The 15,531-nt window shown below is 39.5% G+C and overlaps 1 protein-coding gene across 4 annotated transcripts in view; it reads right to left on the bottom strand.

Annotated features, from left to right (window-relative positions):
• Window positions 1-14,886, bottom strand: part of CCDC192 (coiled-coil domain containing 192) — a 213,362-nt gene extending 198,476 nt beyond the window's left edge. For all 4 annotated transcript variants that reach the window (XM_047849899.1, XM_047849925.1, XM_047849917.1 and 1 more), the window contains exons 1-2: window positions 14,758-14,886; window positions 9,857-9,908 (exon numbers count right to left, since the gene is read on the bottom strand). In XM_047849899.1, the coding sequence (XP_047705855.1) occupies window positions 9,857-9,908; window positions 14,758-14,819 (114 nt within the window). In that variant the 5' untranslated portion in view covers window positions 14,820-14,886. The remainder of the gene's footprint in view (window positions 1-9,856; window positions 9,909-14,757) is intronic.
• Between the last annotated feature and the right edge of the window lie 645 nt (window positions 14,887-15,531).

The following is a 15,531-nucleotide window of genomic DNA, read 5'->3' as shown; positions in this document are numbered from 1 at the left end:
TGGAGCATCAGTCTTCATGTGCCCCAGGTGATCAAGAGGTGTCCCCTGTCTGAACTGCACATACTCTCTGGCTTTAGCATGGCTGCTCAAAAGTGTAGTAGACAGGGCTTCAGAAGGGCAATGGGAAAATGTCTTAACTGCATGCATTTATGGGCTTCAGCAATACAGCAAGAGAGTTCCTTGTCTATGAGAGTGTGCTAGCTTTAGGCTGGGAGTAAGAGAACGGTACAACTGTTTGTGCTTACCTACTCCAGCTAGAGGTCAGGGAGCCTGCAACCAACTGTGCTTTCCGGCCTCAGCAAATGTCCCAACTGCTCACCCTTGCCTATACCACTGGGCATAGGAGAATAAACCTGCACTAGCGGGCCATGTGGTAAGTGCAACAATGGTGTCCCCAGTGCCTCCATCGCTGAGGGACATCCCAGCCATCCCCTACCCCTCCAGCCAGTGCCCCTAGGTCAGCAAGTGAATCTGTCTCAGATAGAGGTTAGGTACTTTTCAAGACTTTTCATTGGGTCTTGGGGTGAGTGAGACCACATGTGAGCTCTCCAAAAGCAGAACTTCAGTTTCCCATGGCGCTTTGGGACTCCTGGACGTCTGCCCTGTTGGTTTTCCAAGCCACATATACTGGGAGCTCATCTTACAGTGCAGATCCCAGGGGCTGGGGTGCTCAATGTGGGGCACCAATACCTTGCTCTTCTAGGAGATGTTCCTGTCTGGTGAGATTCTTCCCTATTGTGTTTGTGGCTAGGGGTGCGGGGCTTACGAGACTGTTTCTGCCTCTCCTACCCACATCATGTGGTCCTTTGATGCTTTGTTATAGAAAGCAGTGCATCTAGTTTTCACATCTTTTCAGAGGGAAATGATCCATATGTAGCTATAGATTGGGTGTCTTTGGGAGGGCCTGAATTCAGGATATTCCTATGCCTCCATCTTGGACCCTTTCCTCCTAAATACTCTTTGTATCTGTCACACTTAGAGATAAAATGTGATATCTAAGTTTTAAAATTTTTACTTTGTTTGCCTTCTATTATTTGGACATATTATTTGACATTTGTAAGTTTGGACAGCTTATTATATATCTGTATGTCTTAAGACTTTTGTAAATTTTGATGTGTCCTTTGTCCAATTTCTTTTTAAAGGCTAATTTTTTCCTCATTGATTTATATGTGACCTTAATATTTTAAGGATGTTGTAATAGATGTGACAAATATTTTCTATTACTTACTCTGAATATTTATAAATGCTTCATAAATGGATTGAAATAGTGGTAAGTGGTAAGTTTTCTTACAAGGTAAAGAATTTTCAGAGTCTAAATTAGCTTCTCATTTTTGCATATTATGCATAAATTTGTCCAAGGAGAGTCAACTTTTTGAAGAAACGAACTCTAATCAAAACTTGGAGAAATATTTGATTTGTCCAAGCCTCATTAAGTACAGATAACACATCACATTGGTTCACATTATTAGACATATTTTCAAAGAACCAATTGACTCTGATACTTGATCTAACACAAACAGCTCTGCTATTGACATGACGCCCTGGGGCTATTATTCCCAGCCGCAAATGTCAGTTATCAAAACAAATTAAACCAATGTTATCTAATCTGCCTGACAAGATTGAGGGCAGCCAGAGGCCAAGCTTAATCCCCAAGATCCTGAATCCTTTGTGCTTCTTCCTCCCGGATCCCTCTCCCTGTCCCAAGGAGACTTACTTCTTTGGGAAAGGCTAGATTGAGTAGCTGTCCTAGCCCTTTGGGAGGATATTCTCTCTTGGGGAAAATCTGAAGTTTTGAGAAGTATTTTTCTTCAGACTGCAGCAACTGAAGTGTGTTCTCAAAGTCAGACTCATTGATTAGATGGTCCCAAAATACACTTCCCCTTGCCTGTCTTCCTTTGATCTAAACATTCAGGTTTTGGAAGTTGAGCAAATTTTACGTGAAACTTGAGTTTATTCAGAATATTAATTCAGAGTAAACCTGGAAGCAAATTAAGTATATGTACTTAATTTGTATCTATTTAAATATATATACATTTAACTTCTGTCCCCTTTTGGTATTTCACAACGTCCTTCTTGCCACACATACAAACTTCTCAACATTTCCACCCTCACAGAAAATAAAATGTGTCAGCACTACACAGCACAAATTGGCGTGCTTTCCCCAAATAATGCCTGTTGTTTGAAAGTTTTTGCCATTTAAAGGAGCCAAGTGGAGGGGAAAAAAAAATGTCATGGGCATTTGATGAAACAAATTTGCAGACATTCAAATGCTTTAGTTTATAGAGGCCCTTTGCGCCACTGATGCCTCTTGGGGAAATTCTGAAAAACATCCTATCTGTAAACAATCTGTTTCAGTGCCACATGTTTTCTGAATTTCTTTGCCTGCTGACATTTATAAAAACCAAAGGAGCACATTTGCATGTGAAAACAGGACCTTTTGTTTCTTATACGTTTACTCTATCATAGAAATTAAAATGAAATAGATCATCCTGCCCAATTGCTTGTGAAGGATCATTTTCTAAAGAACACTTCCTAGTTCTTTGGCCAACCTCATTTTGAACTGCTAACATCTTTTTTGTGGCCTCTGTTCTCAAGTTAAATAGAGCTTATTATTAAAATAAGAAATTCTAGAACTAATGTTTTCTTTTGCATCTATCTCTAGCATTTCTTTTTATTTTCCTTAGGTTTAATTCTTTTTTTTTTTAATTTTTTTATTTTTTAATGTTTATTCATTTTTGAGAGACAGACAGAGACAGAGTGCGAGTTGGGGAGGGGCAGAGAGAGGGAGACACAGAATCCGAAGCAGGCTCCAGGCTCTGAGCTGTCAGCACAGGGCCCAAGGTGGGGCTCGAACCCATGAACTGCTAGATCATGACCTGAGCCGAAGTCAGATGCTTAACTCACTGAGCCACCCAGGCTCCCATATTCTTTTTTCTTTCACATCTGGTTTTATAGTGCTGTAATTTTTGTCCATCAAAAAACGTTTTTGAAACTTCTTCTAGGCTCATGATGTGATTTTACTTCCTCAGCTTTTGAAGCTGTTTTAAGCCTTGTGTCTTCTTTGACTTAATGGCATAGGAGTGGAAGTAGTGCATCTAAACTCCAATTTACCCCTTCTTCCATTGCTGCCCGCCCAGACCAAAGAAATGCGTTCCCAGGGAAGCTTCCATCCAGAGGGTCTCTTAATAACTATGACAAATAGAGTGTTGTGAAGAAGTAAATTCTTCAGCTAAACAAAATAATAAGCCATTTGCCCACTGCAACTGATAACATGCATAAATTTTAATGATCATCAAATAAAATGAAGTTTTGATCTTTCTTGATAATAACCAAAGGAAAAAATACCTTTTTCACCAGTTATAGGTCTATGATGATTACCATCATTCTATGCACTGCTAGACCCAAAATCTCTGTTGAAGTTGCTTCTGTGATAGAATTTAGGCTATAGATTTAGGTTAGATGAACTAGAGTTGATTGCCCAGGGACAGAGTGGGGATGGGAGCAGGAGAGCATGATACGGATCGGCCCCTCATTTATTGCAAGATGTCAACATGAAAGAAGCTATACGAGAGGTTGAACAATGGCTAAACACTCCAACTAACATCTCACATCCCAGCATCTGGGAGATAGCCTCACTCTTCCAGAGTCATGTTAGATACCATCTAGATAACTAGCAGATATTGCTAGAAGTAAACATTCAATTTCTTTACTATTTGTGTTCTTTTGTGGGAAAAAGCCAATTTTGTAGATGGACTAAATAGACAGCATCGTACTTTATTAAATACAAACTTTTGCTTCCTTAAAGTCTGCAAACATACATTCATTAAATCTTTTATATGAAGAAAGACTTCTCTGAAAGGGTATCAGAGTCACAGTGACAGTTTCTCTTCACATCTTTTGCCGTGCCCTTAGTGACAGCACAGTAGCTGTTTTGCATTTCTTATGAGTTTCCATTTGCAAAACCTTATTCGTTCCCTTAGACCTATTTTGACTTTTTAGGTTAGGGCCCCTGGGGAGCAGCTTACTGGAGGTGGCTCTTGGGAGCAACACCTCTAAAGGAAAAGAGATGCAGAATGCAACAGCAGCCTCAGAAATTCTATGGGGGCTGTGGATGGGGTCTGGCCTTTCAGAATTGTCCTCTGTCTAAAGAAGGGGACCTGGTCCTGAGTCCCTGCCACAACCATTCATTGGATAATGGTTGATCCCATGAAGATGGATGGCCTTAGAGCCTTGGAGCTCCTTTAGCTGAGGGAGATTCCTTGAGAGAGACTCAAGCTTTGAGTCATCATCAAGCATGATGAACTCAAAATAAAGCCTAGATCTAAATGTAAAACCTAAAACTTTAAGACTGTAGGAAGAAAACAGGAGAAAATATTTGTGACCTCGGGCAAAGAATTTTTAGATAGCAAACGCATGAGCCATGAGAATACCAAGTGATAAGTTAGACTTCATAAAAATTAATAACTCCTGCCCTTCTAAAGACACGTAAGATTAAGAGTAACCACAGGCTGGAGAAAATAGTTTCAAAACATATATCTGAAAAATTTCTTATCTCTAGAATACATCAAGAGCTCTAATCCAATAATAAGAAACAAAACAAGTTAAACACAAACTAAAGATTTCAGTAGATCCTTCACCAAACAAGACATAAAGATGGCAAATAAGTACATGAAAAGGTACTCGACACCATTAGCTATTAAGGAAATGCAAATTAAAACCACACTGAGATACTACTACTACATTAGAAAGGCTAAGACTTAAAAGACTGACCCTACCAAGGTTGGAGAGAATGTGGGTCAACTAAAACTCTCACACACTGCTGGTGGAAATGTAAAATGATGCTATCACTTTGGAAAAACTGTTTGACAGTTTTTAAGAAAGTTAAATTATCATATGATTCAATCACTTCACTCTTAGGTATTCACCCAAGAGAAAAGAAAGCATAGGTCCACACAAAGACTTGTTCGTGAAGGTTTAAAGCAGCTTTGTTTGTAAGAGTCAAACACTGGAAATAACCTAAATGTCAGTCAACAGGTAGAGGGATAGACAAACTGATGGGTTCAATACAGTGGGGTCCTATTCAATAAAAATGAATTATTGATACAGACTACAACATGGATGAATCTCAAAATAATTTTGCTAAGTAAAAGGAGCCAGTAAAAGGGGGTACATACTGTATGATATGTTAATATATCACTCATGCTTTAAATCAACATTTCAAGTGCTTTAAAGGAAATCTTCCTATTTATTCTTATCATGAGACCAATATAGAACTGCATTAATATATCACATACTCCATTTATATAAAGCTCAAGGAAATGCAAAATTATAGACAGTGGCATAAGGCATATCAGTGCTTCCTTGAGAATGGTATATAGGCAGGTGTGGAGAAGTGGGTGGTAGGGATTAGAGAGGAGCCTGAGAAACTCCTGGGGGTGATGGGTAGTTTCATTCTCTTGACTGGTTTGTATGTGTATGTCAAATTCAACTTGTACATTTCAAATTTGTCAAGTTGGCTTCAGTAAAAGACTAGAGAGAGAGAGAGAGAGAGAGAAAGAAAGAAAGAAAGAAAGAAAGAAAGAAAGAAAGAAAGAAAAGGAAGCAAGAAAGAAAAGGAAGCAAGCAAAGGAAGAGAGAAGGAAAAAAGAGAGGAAGAGGAAAGAAAGAAATCCAAAACAAAAATTTTGGCACATCATTTCTCACTTATTAAAGTGGGAAAAATAAATACCTAAATACTCCATTTTCTAGAACATCCACAAATCTTTATATTTAAATATGCATAGAAATGCAGTTCTATATTGATCTTATTCTCAGAATAAATAGGAAGATTTCCTTTAAATAACTTGAAAGGTTCATTGCAAACACACGTGATATATTAACAAATAATTTGAAAGTTTTCTCCGCAATGGGAAGGATTTTCTGAAAGCCATTTTAGAATATAAAAATTTAGAAATATCATAATGAGACCAAATACATGCTTCCTGCGAACATAATACCATATCATACCAAGTACTAAAAGAAAAACAGAATTTATACAGTTTGGCACAATTTAAGGCATTGCTTGTCTTTCCCCATTTATCAGATGCAAAATATTTCAGCTCCTTTAAGTTAGTTTTGGAAAGCTGACGTTCTTTGTAGTGTGCTATGAATTTGACCTCACCAATTACAAATAAAAAAGTGCTTTCATAGTTTCGGCACCTAGAATAATGATTCTTTAATGAAGTCATCGCTAAATTATGACTTGAAAGCCAAATGGTTTCTGAGGTTTTCTAATAAGCTTAGTTTTGCACAATGAGTGAAATACTTCATACATATTCTAGCATTAATGAATTCATACCCACACCATCACTTGTGGATGTGCCCCTCCACATAACCACTGACATCATGTGTTTTACATAATTCATTTCTGTGTGTCACAGTGGGTCAGGAATAGTTCAGAGGGAGAAATTCGGAGCCAGGTATCTGGCGCAGGTCAAGCCTCCTTTCAATATAATTTCTGTTTCCTAAACAGTTTCAAATGAGGTTATTTATATGCACTAGCTGTTCTCTGCCAGAAGATCTTAAAATGCAGCAAGGCAACAGTTTAAATAACATTCTAATCCTCCAATGGGCCCAAAAGAATAAGGTGCAGATAAACAGGGACAGCCTCGCACCTGAGATGTGGATCTAAAGAAAGTAACACTGCATTATCCCATAATGTTCCCGCTATCTGGTGAACACAGATTCATTAGTCATTCAACATCTGAAAACTTTCTCAACCTCCCCAAATCTCAATTTCTTAATTTCTCCAGTGTTAATAATAAGAAGAAGGGTATCAATATGATAGTGATGATTCTGAAAACCATGGCCATCTGGTGCTGTAGGAATTGGAGGGATAGCATCTGTCCATCACCTAATACCATGCCTGGGGCTCAGTCCATTTGTTCAGTCCAATGGACTCAGACAGTAATGACTGAGTGCTATTTTGGCAGCAGAGACTCTATCCTGGGGACACACAGATGAATAAACAAAGGCCAGTTGATACTCTAAGGATGCAGTTTACCAGAAGAGTTCAAAAATTAAAGGCGCAGAGAACAGTGTAGTAAAGGCGAATAGGGAACCACCATTTTCAGATAGGTAGCACAGGTTTCATTGCGTTTGGGTGGTCAAGATATCTTCACAAAATTACACAGGTTTCATCCTTCAATTTCCTTCTCTTCTGTTACAGCAAACTGCAGCTATTTTAAAAGAGGCTTCTGATGGGGTACCCGGCTAGCTCAGTCGGTTAAGCGTCCAGCTTCAGCTCAGGCCATGATCTCACAGTTTGTGAGTTCAAGCCCCGCATCTGGCTCTGTGCTGACAGCTCAGAGCCTGGTTCAGCCTGCTTCTGATTCTGTGTCTCCCTCTCTCTCTGCCCCTCCCCCACTCGTGCTCTGTCTGTCTGTCTTTCTCTCTCAAAAATAAACATCAAAATAAATTTTAAAGAGGCATCTGAGATCTACTTGCAGTTTGGTTCCTCATGATACATAGCAGAATCAGTTCTGCTGAGTGACCGTCCAAGAGTTCCGAGATTCGAAAGGGATTGTCTGATGAGGAGACAGCCCTAACTGCGGATATCTTATGGCCTTGAGGTCCCTAATTCTAACCTCCTTCAGCTGAATGTATTCTTTTAGAAATGTAAAAACACAGCAGAACACAGCAGAACCAACTACTTCCAACCCTGGGGATCCCAACTGTATTAAATGTAAATTGAAAGAAGTAAGATTCTGAACTCCAGGAAGCTAATTGGGAGCCCTGAACAGAAATCCTAAATGTGGTAATTGGCACCTTGTCCTTTTCAGTGTCATAGGCAGCCAACTAGAGGGTTACCTCTAGGGTGCTAATTGATTAGCCTTGTTAGAGGGAAAGGCAGTAAACAGAGATTGGTGAGCTGAAGTCTCTCCAAAACTGCAATTTAACTGCTAACCCAAGGGTTCCAAGCAGAGAAAAAAATGTTTTTATACGGTGCCAGTGAGGGATACTTTCTCTATGGGCAACAGAATTATAAATGGTTCCAATATATACATTTAAAAACCTTCATTATTAGGCTTTTTTTTTTTTTTGCTAGCTGAAAACACACAATATAAGATTAAATAACAACTACACTCAGAAAGAAGATTTTTAATAAAGTTCATATTCTACCACTCTAGATTGGTCTCCCTTGACTTCTATTTCTTTAACAAAACCCCTCCTGCTGAAAATAATTATGGATTTGAGAGACAAGTTCAGTCTGTCGGGAGTCAGGTTAAATGAACGTGACTTAGAAAAGAGATGTTAAGGGGCGCCTGGGTGGCGCAGTCGGTTAAGCGTCCGACTTCAGCCAGGTCACGATCTCGCGGTCCGTAAGTTCGAGCCCCGCGTCAGGCTCTGGGCTGATGGCTCGGAACCTGGAGCCTGTTTCCGATTCTGTGTCTCCCTCTCTCTCTGCCCCTCCCCCGTTCATGCTCTGTCTCTCTCTGTCCCAAAAATAAATAAAAACATTGAAAAAAAAATTAAAAAAAAAAAAAAAAAGAGATGTTAAAAATAATATAAAAAACGGAGGGACAAAACAGAAGAGACTCATAAATATGGAGAACAAACTGAGGGTTGCTGGAGGGGTTGTGGGAGGAGGGATGGGATGGGCTAAATGCGTAAGGGGCATTAAGGAATCTACTCCTGAAATCGTTGTTTCGCTATATGCTAACTAATTTGGACGTAAATTTTAAAAAATAAAAAATAAAATTAAAAAAAAGAGATGTTAATGTTTTGGAACAAAAATAACTGCAGGAGTGAGATTCTGGATATACAGTTCACTAGATCATTTGTTCTTAGCTGGGGATGCTGAGATGGGATGGGAGTGGTAGAGTAGAACTGGTGAATCCAGAAAGAAATAGAGAAACCAAAGAGTGAGGTCCCTAGCCCATAGGGGAGCCCATTTGAATGCTGTCATTACCGAATAACTCTATTTCCATTTACTTGTGTGACTTCACCCACCATTTTCATATCCCAAACGTCTTATTTGAGGTAGACTATTAAAGTTCATCATCCTCATTTCATGGATGAAAAATAAGATCCTGAGACTTTAAATGACTTGGTCATTATGACTGGGTTCTTGTCTGGGTTTCAGGATTGTTCTAGAAACATCTATGGTAGAGTCTGGGGGATCCCCTTACTAAAACTGAATCAGGAGTACACAGATAGCTTATTTTTTCTTTAGGGGAAATCCTCAAATTAACATAAAAGTGGAGGACTAGTGTAATGAACTCCCATGTCCCCATCACCCAACCTCAACATTTCTCAACAGCCTGTAATTTGGCTACCTGAGGCTTGGGCAGGTACTAACTGAGGCTCAGGTAAAAAGGACCTGACTATCCCAGGGTGTAACAGAGCTCATAGAGGAGACAGGACCTCAAGGGTCAGAGCTAGGTCTGTCATTTGCAGATTTGTAAGGGTGTGAATTAGAAATATCTGGAAAAGACTGTGATTTAACCCTTAGCCTAAATAAACCAAATAATGTGATTTACCCAATCTGTACCTTTTTTGAATACCAGAATTTCCTCCTGTATAAGCGAATACTTTGAGGTAACCATGATGTTCATGATATTGGGGGGCCACACCATTGCTCACCTAACTTCCCTACTGCCCAGTAATATCACTTAGCTGGCACTCTACCCACTTTGCCTCATTCTGCAAGATAAAGAACACTCCATGTTTTGTTTTTAAGATCTTTACTAATGAAATGTGAAAACAAAACTATGTCAGGAAAATCTCAACATTCAATAGGGAAGTTAAAGTTTTGTTAACTGTAATGCTTAAAACAAAGAAACAAGAAAGAATTTCTGCAAACTTCATTTCTTACCAGTGTCCTGTGTCTTTGTTGTGTATTTGACTCTGAACTTGCAGATGTGGTGCTGAAATAAAATAAAAGTTTAGAATTCCAAAATTTTATTTCAGAAGTGCACACAGTTGTACACACACATACACACCCCACATCAAATAGATCCCTACACTGTGACATTGAAGATAATTGTTCTAAAGTATTTCCTCCAAATGTCAATTTCTGAACATTTCTAAAGGAAATCAAAACTATGGAATGTAAACTTCACTCAAAGAAGATAAAATAGCCTTTAAAGGTTCTCTTGAGAATAAGCAGTCTGAACAGTACAGTCTGTTCTGAAAACCTGCAAAATCTCTTCTTTCAACTAAAAAAAGAAAAAGAAAAAGTGGAAGAAAGCATACCGTCCTGTGGAAACAGCAGACTTGGGGAATTCTTTGTCTCCTACACTGTTCCTCAATCAATCTCTCTTTCTGGGATCATTCCCAGTAGTTTACAAACATGCTGTTATTTATTGCATCTTGAGGTCTCTTAACCCTTTTCTTTCTGCTTGATTACTCTGACCCCCTTTATAACGAAGCTATATCCTCATTGTCTCTAATTCCTTCCCTCCTTGCAGCTCCATTCACATTCTCCTAAGTACCACCCATATAAATTGCACTTAGTTCATCAGCGATCTCCACATCACTGTTACTGCTATGATCATTTGTCACATTTCACATTACATGACAGCTTTTGACATGATTCATCACTTCCTCCTTGACATGCTCTTTTCACTTGGCTTCCTAAGGTCCCAGGTTTTCTTCCTGTCCCACTTGGTGCTCCTTCTCAGTTTGCTTCAGTGGTTCTTTGTCTCTCTCTGAGCTCTCACTTTTGGCATGTTCCCAGGCTTCCTCTCTCCCCTACCCATATCCGCTCCATTGTCGATGTCACCCATCCTCATGGCTTTAAGTTCATCAATATGCCGATCACTGCCAAGGACACATTTCCACACTTCTCCCTCAAATTCCAGATTCATTCATGCAATTGCCTTCTTGACATCTCCACTGGATGCCTAATAGATATCTCAAGTTTCAACATTTTCTAACGTACCTCCTAATTCTTACCCCCAATCTTCTGCTCACACTCTTCCCCATCTTAGTTGATGATGACAATATCCTTCCACTTGCTCAGGCTGACACCTTGACTCTCTTTCTGTGTCCGATCCCATAAGCAATTTTAACAGGACACTCTTGGCTCTACAATCAAACTATATCCAGTATCTGACCAACTCTTACCATCTTCTCTTAACACCCTAGTTCAAGCCTCAAGCTACTATCAGCTCTTGCTTGGATTATTGCATGAACCTCCAAGATGGTACTGTCTGCATTCTATTTTCAGTACACCTACAATAACGAATATCATTTCACTCCTCTGCTCAAAGTACGGGATCTCATTTCACTCAGAATAAAAGCCAAAACCTGTACAATGGCATATGAGGCCCTACAGGTCTCACCAAACCACCCTTCCCATGTACTGTAGGACTTCCTACTCCCTCCTTCCCCTTCCCATACAAGTCCACCTTTGCCCCTCTGAATTCATCTGATACTCTCCTCAGTCAGTCATGCTGGCTTCCTTGCTGTTCCTCAACCTTCTCATCTAGGCTCCCATTTCAAGTCCTTCTGCCAGGAACACGTACTCCATACTTGCCTGCTTGGCTCTTTTCCACTCCCTTCTTGTCTTTGTGCAAATATGCTTTCTCACTGAGGCCTCCCATATGTGCCTCCTTTAAAATTGACCTCTCCACCTTCTCTCCATCCTCATCACCTTGTTTAATTTTTCTTTGCTGTACTTACCACCTTCTAGCATCCTGTGGAACTTGTTTGTTTATTATATTTATTGTGCCTCCTCCCACTTGAAAGTATAAAGTTCTTGAAGATAGAGAATTTTTTTCTAGTTTGTTACCCTTTCTCTAGCATCTTGAAGAAGACTAGAATGGTCCATAAATATTTATTTATGAATGAATGAATCCATGGATGATTTAGTAAATATCTAGTCTTAATAAGTCTTGTTCTTCTGCTGTCAACCAATAAGCCTTACTCTAAAATCCTAGGGTACTTTTATTATTTTCTGTCCTACTATCTCCCTCGCGAATGTGTTATTTTTTTTCCATGTTATTGTGCACGTCTCTCACTTTTCAAAACCATATAAAACCATTTAAAATGTTCGCAAAGTAATCAGTGACAATTGAGAAAAGTTAATTAGATTCCCACTCAGTGGAAGGACACACTGGGGTTTTGAGAGATGTAATTGCTCTTCTCACATCATATCAAATCAGCAAAAACCAGTATTTTGGTGCTTTGTACTTGACAGTATCTCTTTATCGCGAAATGGAAAACAAAGTTTTGCCATCATATTGCCGGGCAAACCAACAAATGGTTTTGAAGGACCTTAATAAACTGCCCCCTCTTACCATCTAATTTTATCATCTATCAGTGGATCTTGCAAAAATGCCACTTTCGTCAAACCGTACTCCTCAATACTTCCAGAATATATGTTTATCCTTTTCGTTGGTTGTTTCCTCAGACAAGAATGCTCTTACTCTCTTCTCTGTTTGTGAAAATCTTACCTATTCTTCATTCCATGACTCAAATTCTGGCTCTTCCTGACGCTTCTTTGATCCTACCAATCAAAACTGTTTCTTGCCCCCGTGTCCACAAGCAGTATTTGGATATCTGTCTCTTCAAACCCTGATGCCATTTAATCATGTAAATAATTATTTGTCTACCTATGTTTTTGTACATCTCAGTGACATCTCCTAGAGGACAAGGAATATCCTTGTTTATTTTTCATTCACCCAATGATATACCAAGCAAGAAATTAAAAGTTGGTCACTGAATGAAGCCAAAAAAATAACAAAAACAAAAACAAACAAACAAAACATTGTGGGTACAGTACCCTTAAGTGCATCTTCAGATGTACAACAAATGTTCAACTGAAACCACCTTCTTTTAATAATGCCTGAAGCAAAACTACTGATTTAAAAGTGAAGGAGCTTTGGCTGCCTGACAATAATATTTAAAGGTCATGAGTCATGGCCTCAGAGTAACCATAGCTACTCGGCATACACAGCACAAGTCATGTTTATAACATAATTCGGGAGAAAAAAGCTTTAGAAAGCCTATTAGCCTTGAGAGAAAACAAATTAGAATTAACAAATGTATTTATGAAGCTTGTTTTTATTGCACTGGTTTTGTTTTACTTCAGGGTTCATGGAAAAACTGAGAAAATTCTTTAAATTTCTATCAGCAGGGAGTATTAATATGACGTTTTGGCTTTACAGTAATTTTTTTTCTTAGTAATTGATAAGAAGTTAAGTATTTCCTTCCTTTAAGTGAAATATCTATCTGTTGTCCAAACTTTGTACACTGTTTGTTTGTTTGTGTTGGAGTAGTGATCAGTTACCACTTAGTCCGTGTGATGAACAGATGTTGATAAAACTGGTTTGGAAACAGCTACTGAGCAGCCGAATCTTATGGGGAAGAATTTCCTGGGAAAATGCCTTTTTTTAGTCCCTGGGTTAATTGCATCCAAGGCCTAACCTTCTTTTCTCAGACAAGCAGAGGAGCAAATTCCCATTTGATGTCTATAAACTATAGACAGGATTTCCCCCAAGGGCCTGAGAAGAAGAGGGGAGAGAGAAGTAGGGCAGACGACCAGGCACATGTGACCATTTTGCTCCTGCTTAGAAGTGAAGAAGCTGGACTGAACCCATCTAAGGGTTAACCAAGGTAGCATGTCCTCAGCTGTGTCCTACATCAAAGCCCTGCTCTCTACTTGCACAGAACACTCAGTTCCATATACCAGAAGAACAAAAACACCAATGATAATTTGCAGTGAGAGCAAAGTCCTGCTTTTCACTTGGTTTCCCTGCTGGTTGTACACTTGGCTGTTCATTTCAAAGTTGTTAATCACAGGGCATTTTCTCTTCAGTTGGTAACATTATGTTCACCTCTCCTATTGTCAGCACATTGACATATTATCTCTTTAGGTGCTGTGTTCAGGGAAATTAAAAGAACATAGGTGTTTGATAAATTTCATTTTCTTTAGCAGACAAAAGACTCCCTCCTCCCAAAGATTGTTCATCTTTTGAAGGTCACAGAACTTCTGCACCTAGAAAAAACATTTCACATAAAGTTTGGGGGGATTTGTGAATATCCCACAGCATCTGTGGTCCATAGACCCAAGGTTAAAAACAAATAAAAACAAGACCCACACCTTTCATGCAATAAAAATACGTTTTAAAGCCTAAGCAGTACTACAGTTACATGTGTACATATCACAGGACACCATCCTCCACAGTCCACCTCTTTCTACAGAGGAGGTGTGGTCATCTCCTATGCTAGGCTTAAAAGAAAATGCTAATTGACAAGGTATTTCTATATTTGAAGGGAAAATGAGTAATGTCCCAACATGCAGATTTTCCAGTGATTAACTGTAGATCAGTTATAAAGGTAAATTTTACTTCCATATGTGTAGCAAGAGTTGGTTTGGGTTTTTATTTGAGGAGCATTGGAATGACCTAGCTTCTTTTGTGGATATCTCCTGGCAAGGGAGCAATGAAGGTGACATTTCATTACAGTGGTTCTCAGCCTTCCCCTTCAATGCCAATAAAATGGTTGGGGTGAGTATGTGATTCTGAGAAGAGCAAGTAAGGGACATTTTATTCATTCAACAAATATTTATTGAATACCTATTGTGTGTCAGACCCTGCCCTATGAAAGCACCATTCAAAGAAAGGGGTCATTTCCCTGGAACAGGTGAAAAGACTGTTTGATATTTTTCCCCAGGCTTTAAAGAAAGGTTTCCTTTGAAGCACTGAGTAAAGTCCACTCTATCTAGAAATTTCCAAGAATTCTTTGGGACAGAAGGACCTGGGAACTCACCTGCTTCTCCCTGGGGTTTCATACCCTGGGGCCACAGATTTCTTGCTGTAACATTCTCCCATCTCGTCAGGACCACTGAGATACCCTGTCCATGGGACAGACGTCAACTATCTCCATGCCTTAGTTTCAGAATCCCTGTTACTGCTCTACTGTTTCCTGTTGCTAGGCAACCACAATGGCTGTGGGAAGAACAGTTAACTTCCCAAAGGAAAAAAAAAAAAGAGCTCAATTACAAAGCCACAGTAACCCCTCACAACATTTCACAAATCAGATCCAGGCATGAGTATTCATGAGGAATCACCACATATTCCTCATTTCTGGAAAACGCATTCAAAGTGGGCCAGAAGCAGTGGTTTTGTGCTCAAGCCATGGCCTGTTTGCATCTAGAATCAGTGCTGACGGTCACACTGCTTGTCTAAGAGGGGTGCATACACAGAAATGGATGGGTTTACAGGCTAGCAGTAGTTTGGCACAGACTACCCCCAGCTTGTGATGATATTCGTTACCTGGGATCCATAGACCCCAGACAGAAGATCCCACCTGGCCACCTCCTAACTAAGGCTTCTTTCCTGATGCAGGATTGCAGAGGTGGTAAATTGTGCCTGCTTAGCTGGCATTCTGCTCACTGTCATAGCTCGTCTGCACCACTCCTCCTTCTTTCCTTTGCTTGTCTGAAGGCAAGAGCCATTTTCTCCCAGACAGTTGTTACAACTCTCCTTGGACGTATTTGTGGACCCTGGTTAGCCCGTATTCTTACTTACTCCTCTTACTGCT

Source organism: Prionailurus viverrinus, chromosome A1 (assembly GCF_022837055.1).
Source record: "Prionailurus viverrinus isolate Anna chromosome A1, UM_Priviv_1.0, whole genome shotgun sequence".
Taxonomy (NCBI): Eukaryota; Metazoa; Chordata; class Mammalia; order Carnivora; family Felidae; genus Prionailurus; species Prionailurus viverrinus.
This window is presented reverse-complemented; position numbering and strand designations above follow the sequence as displayed.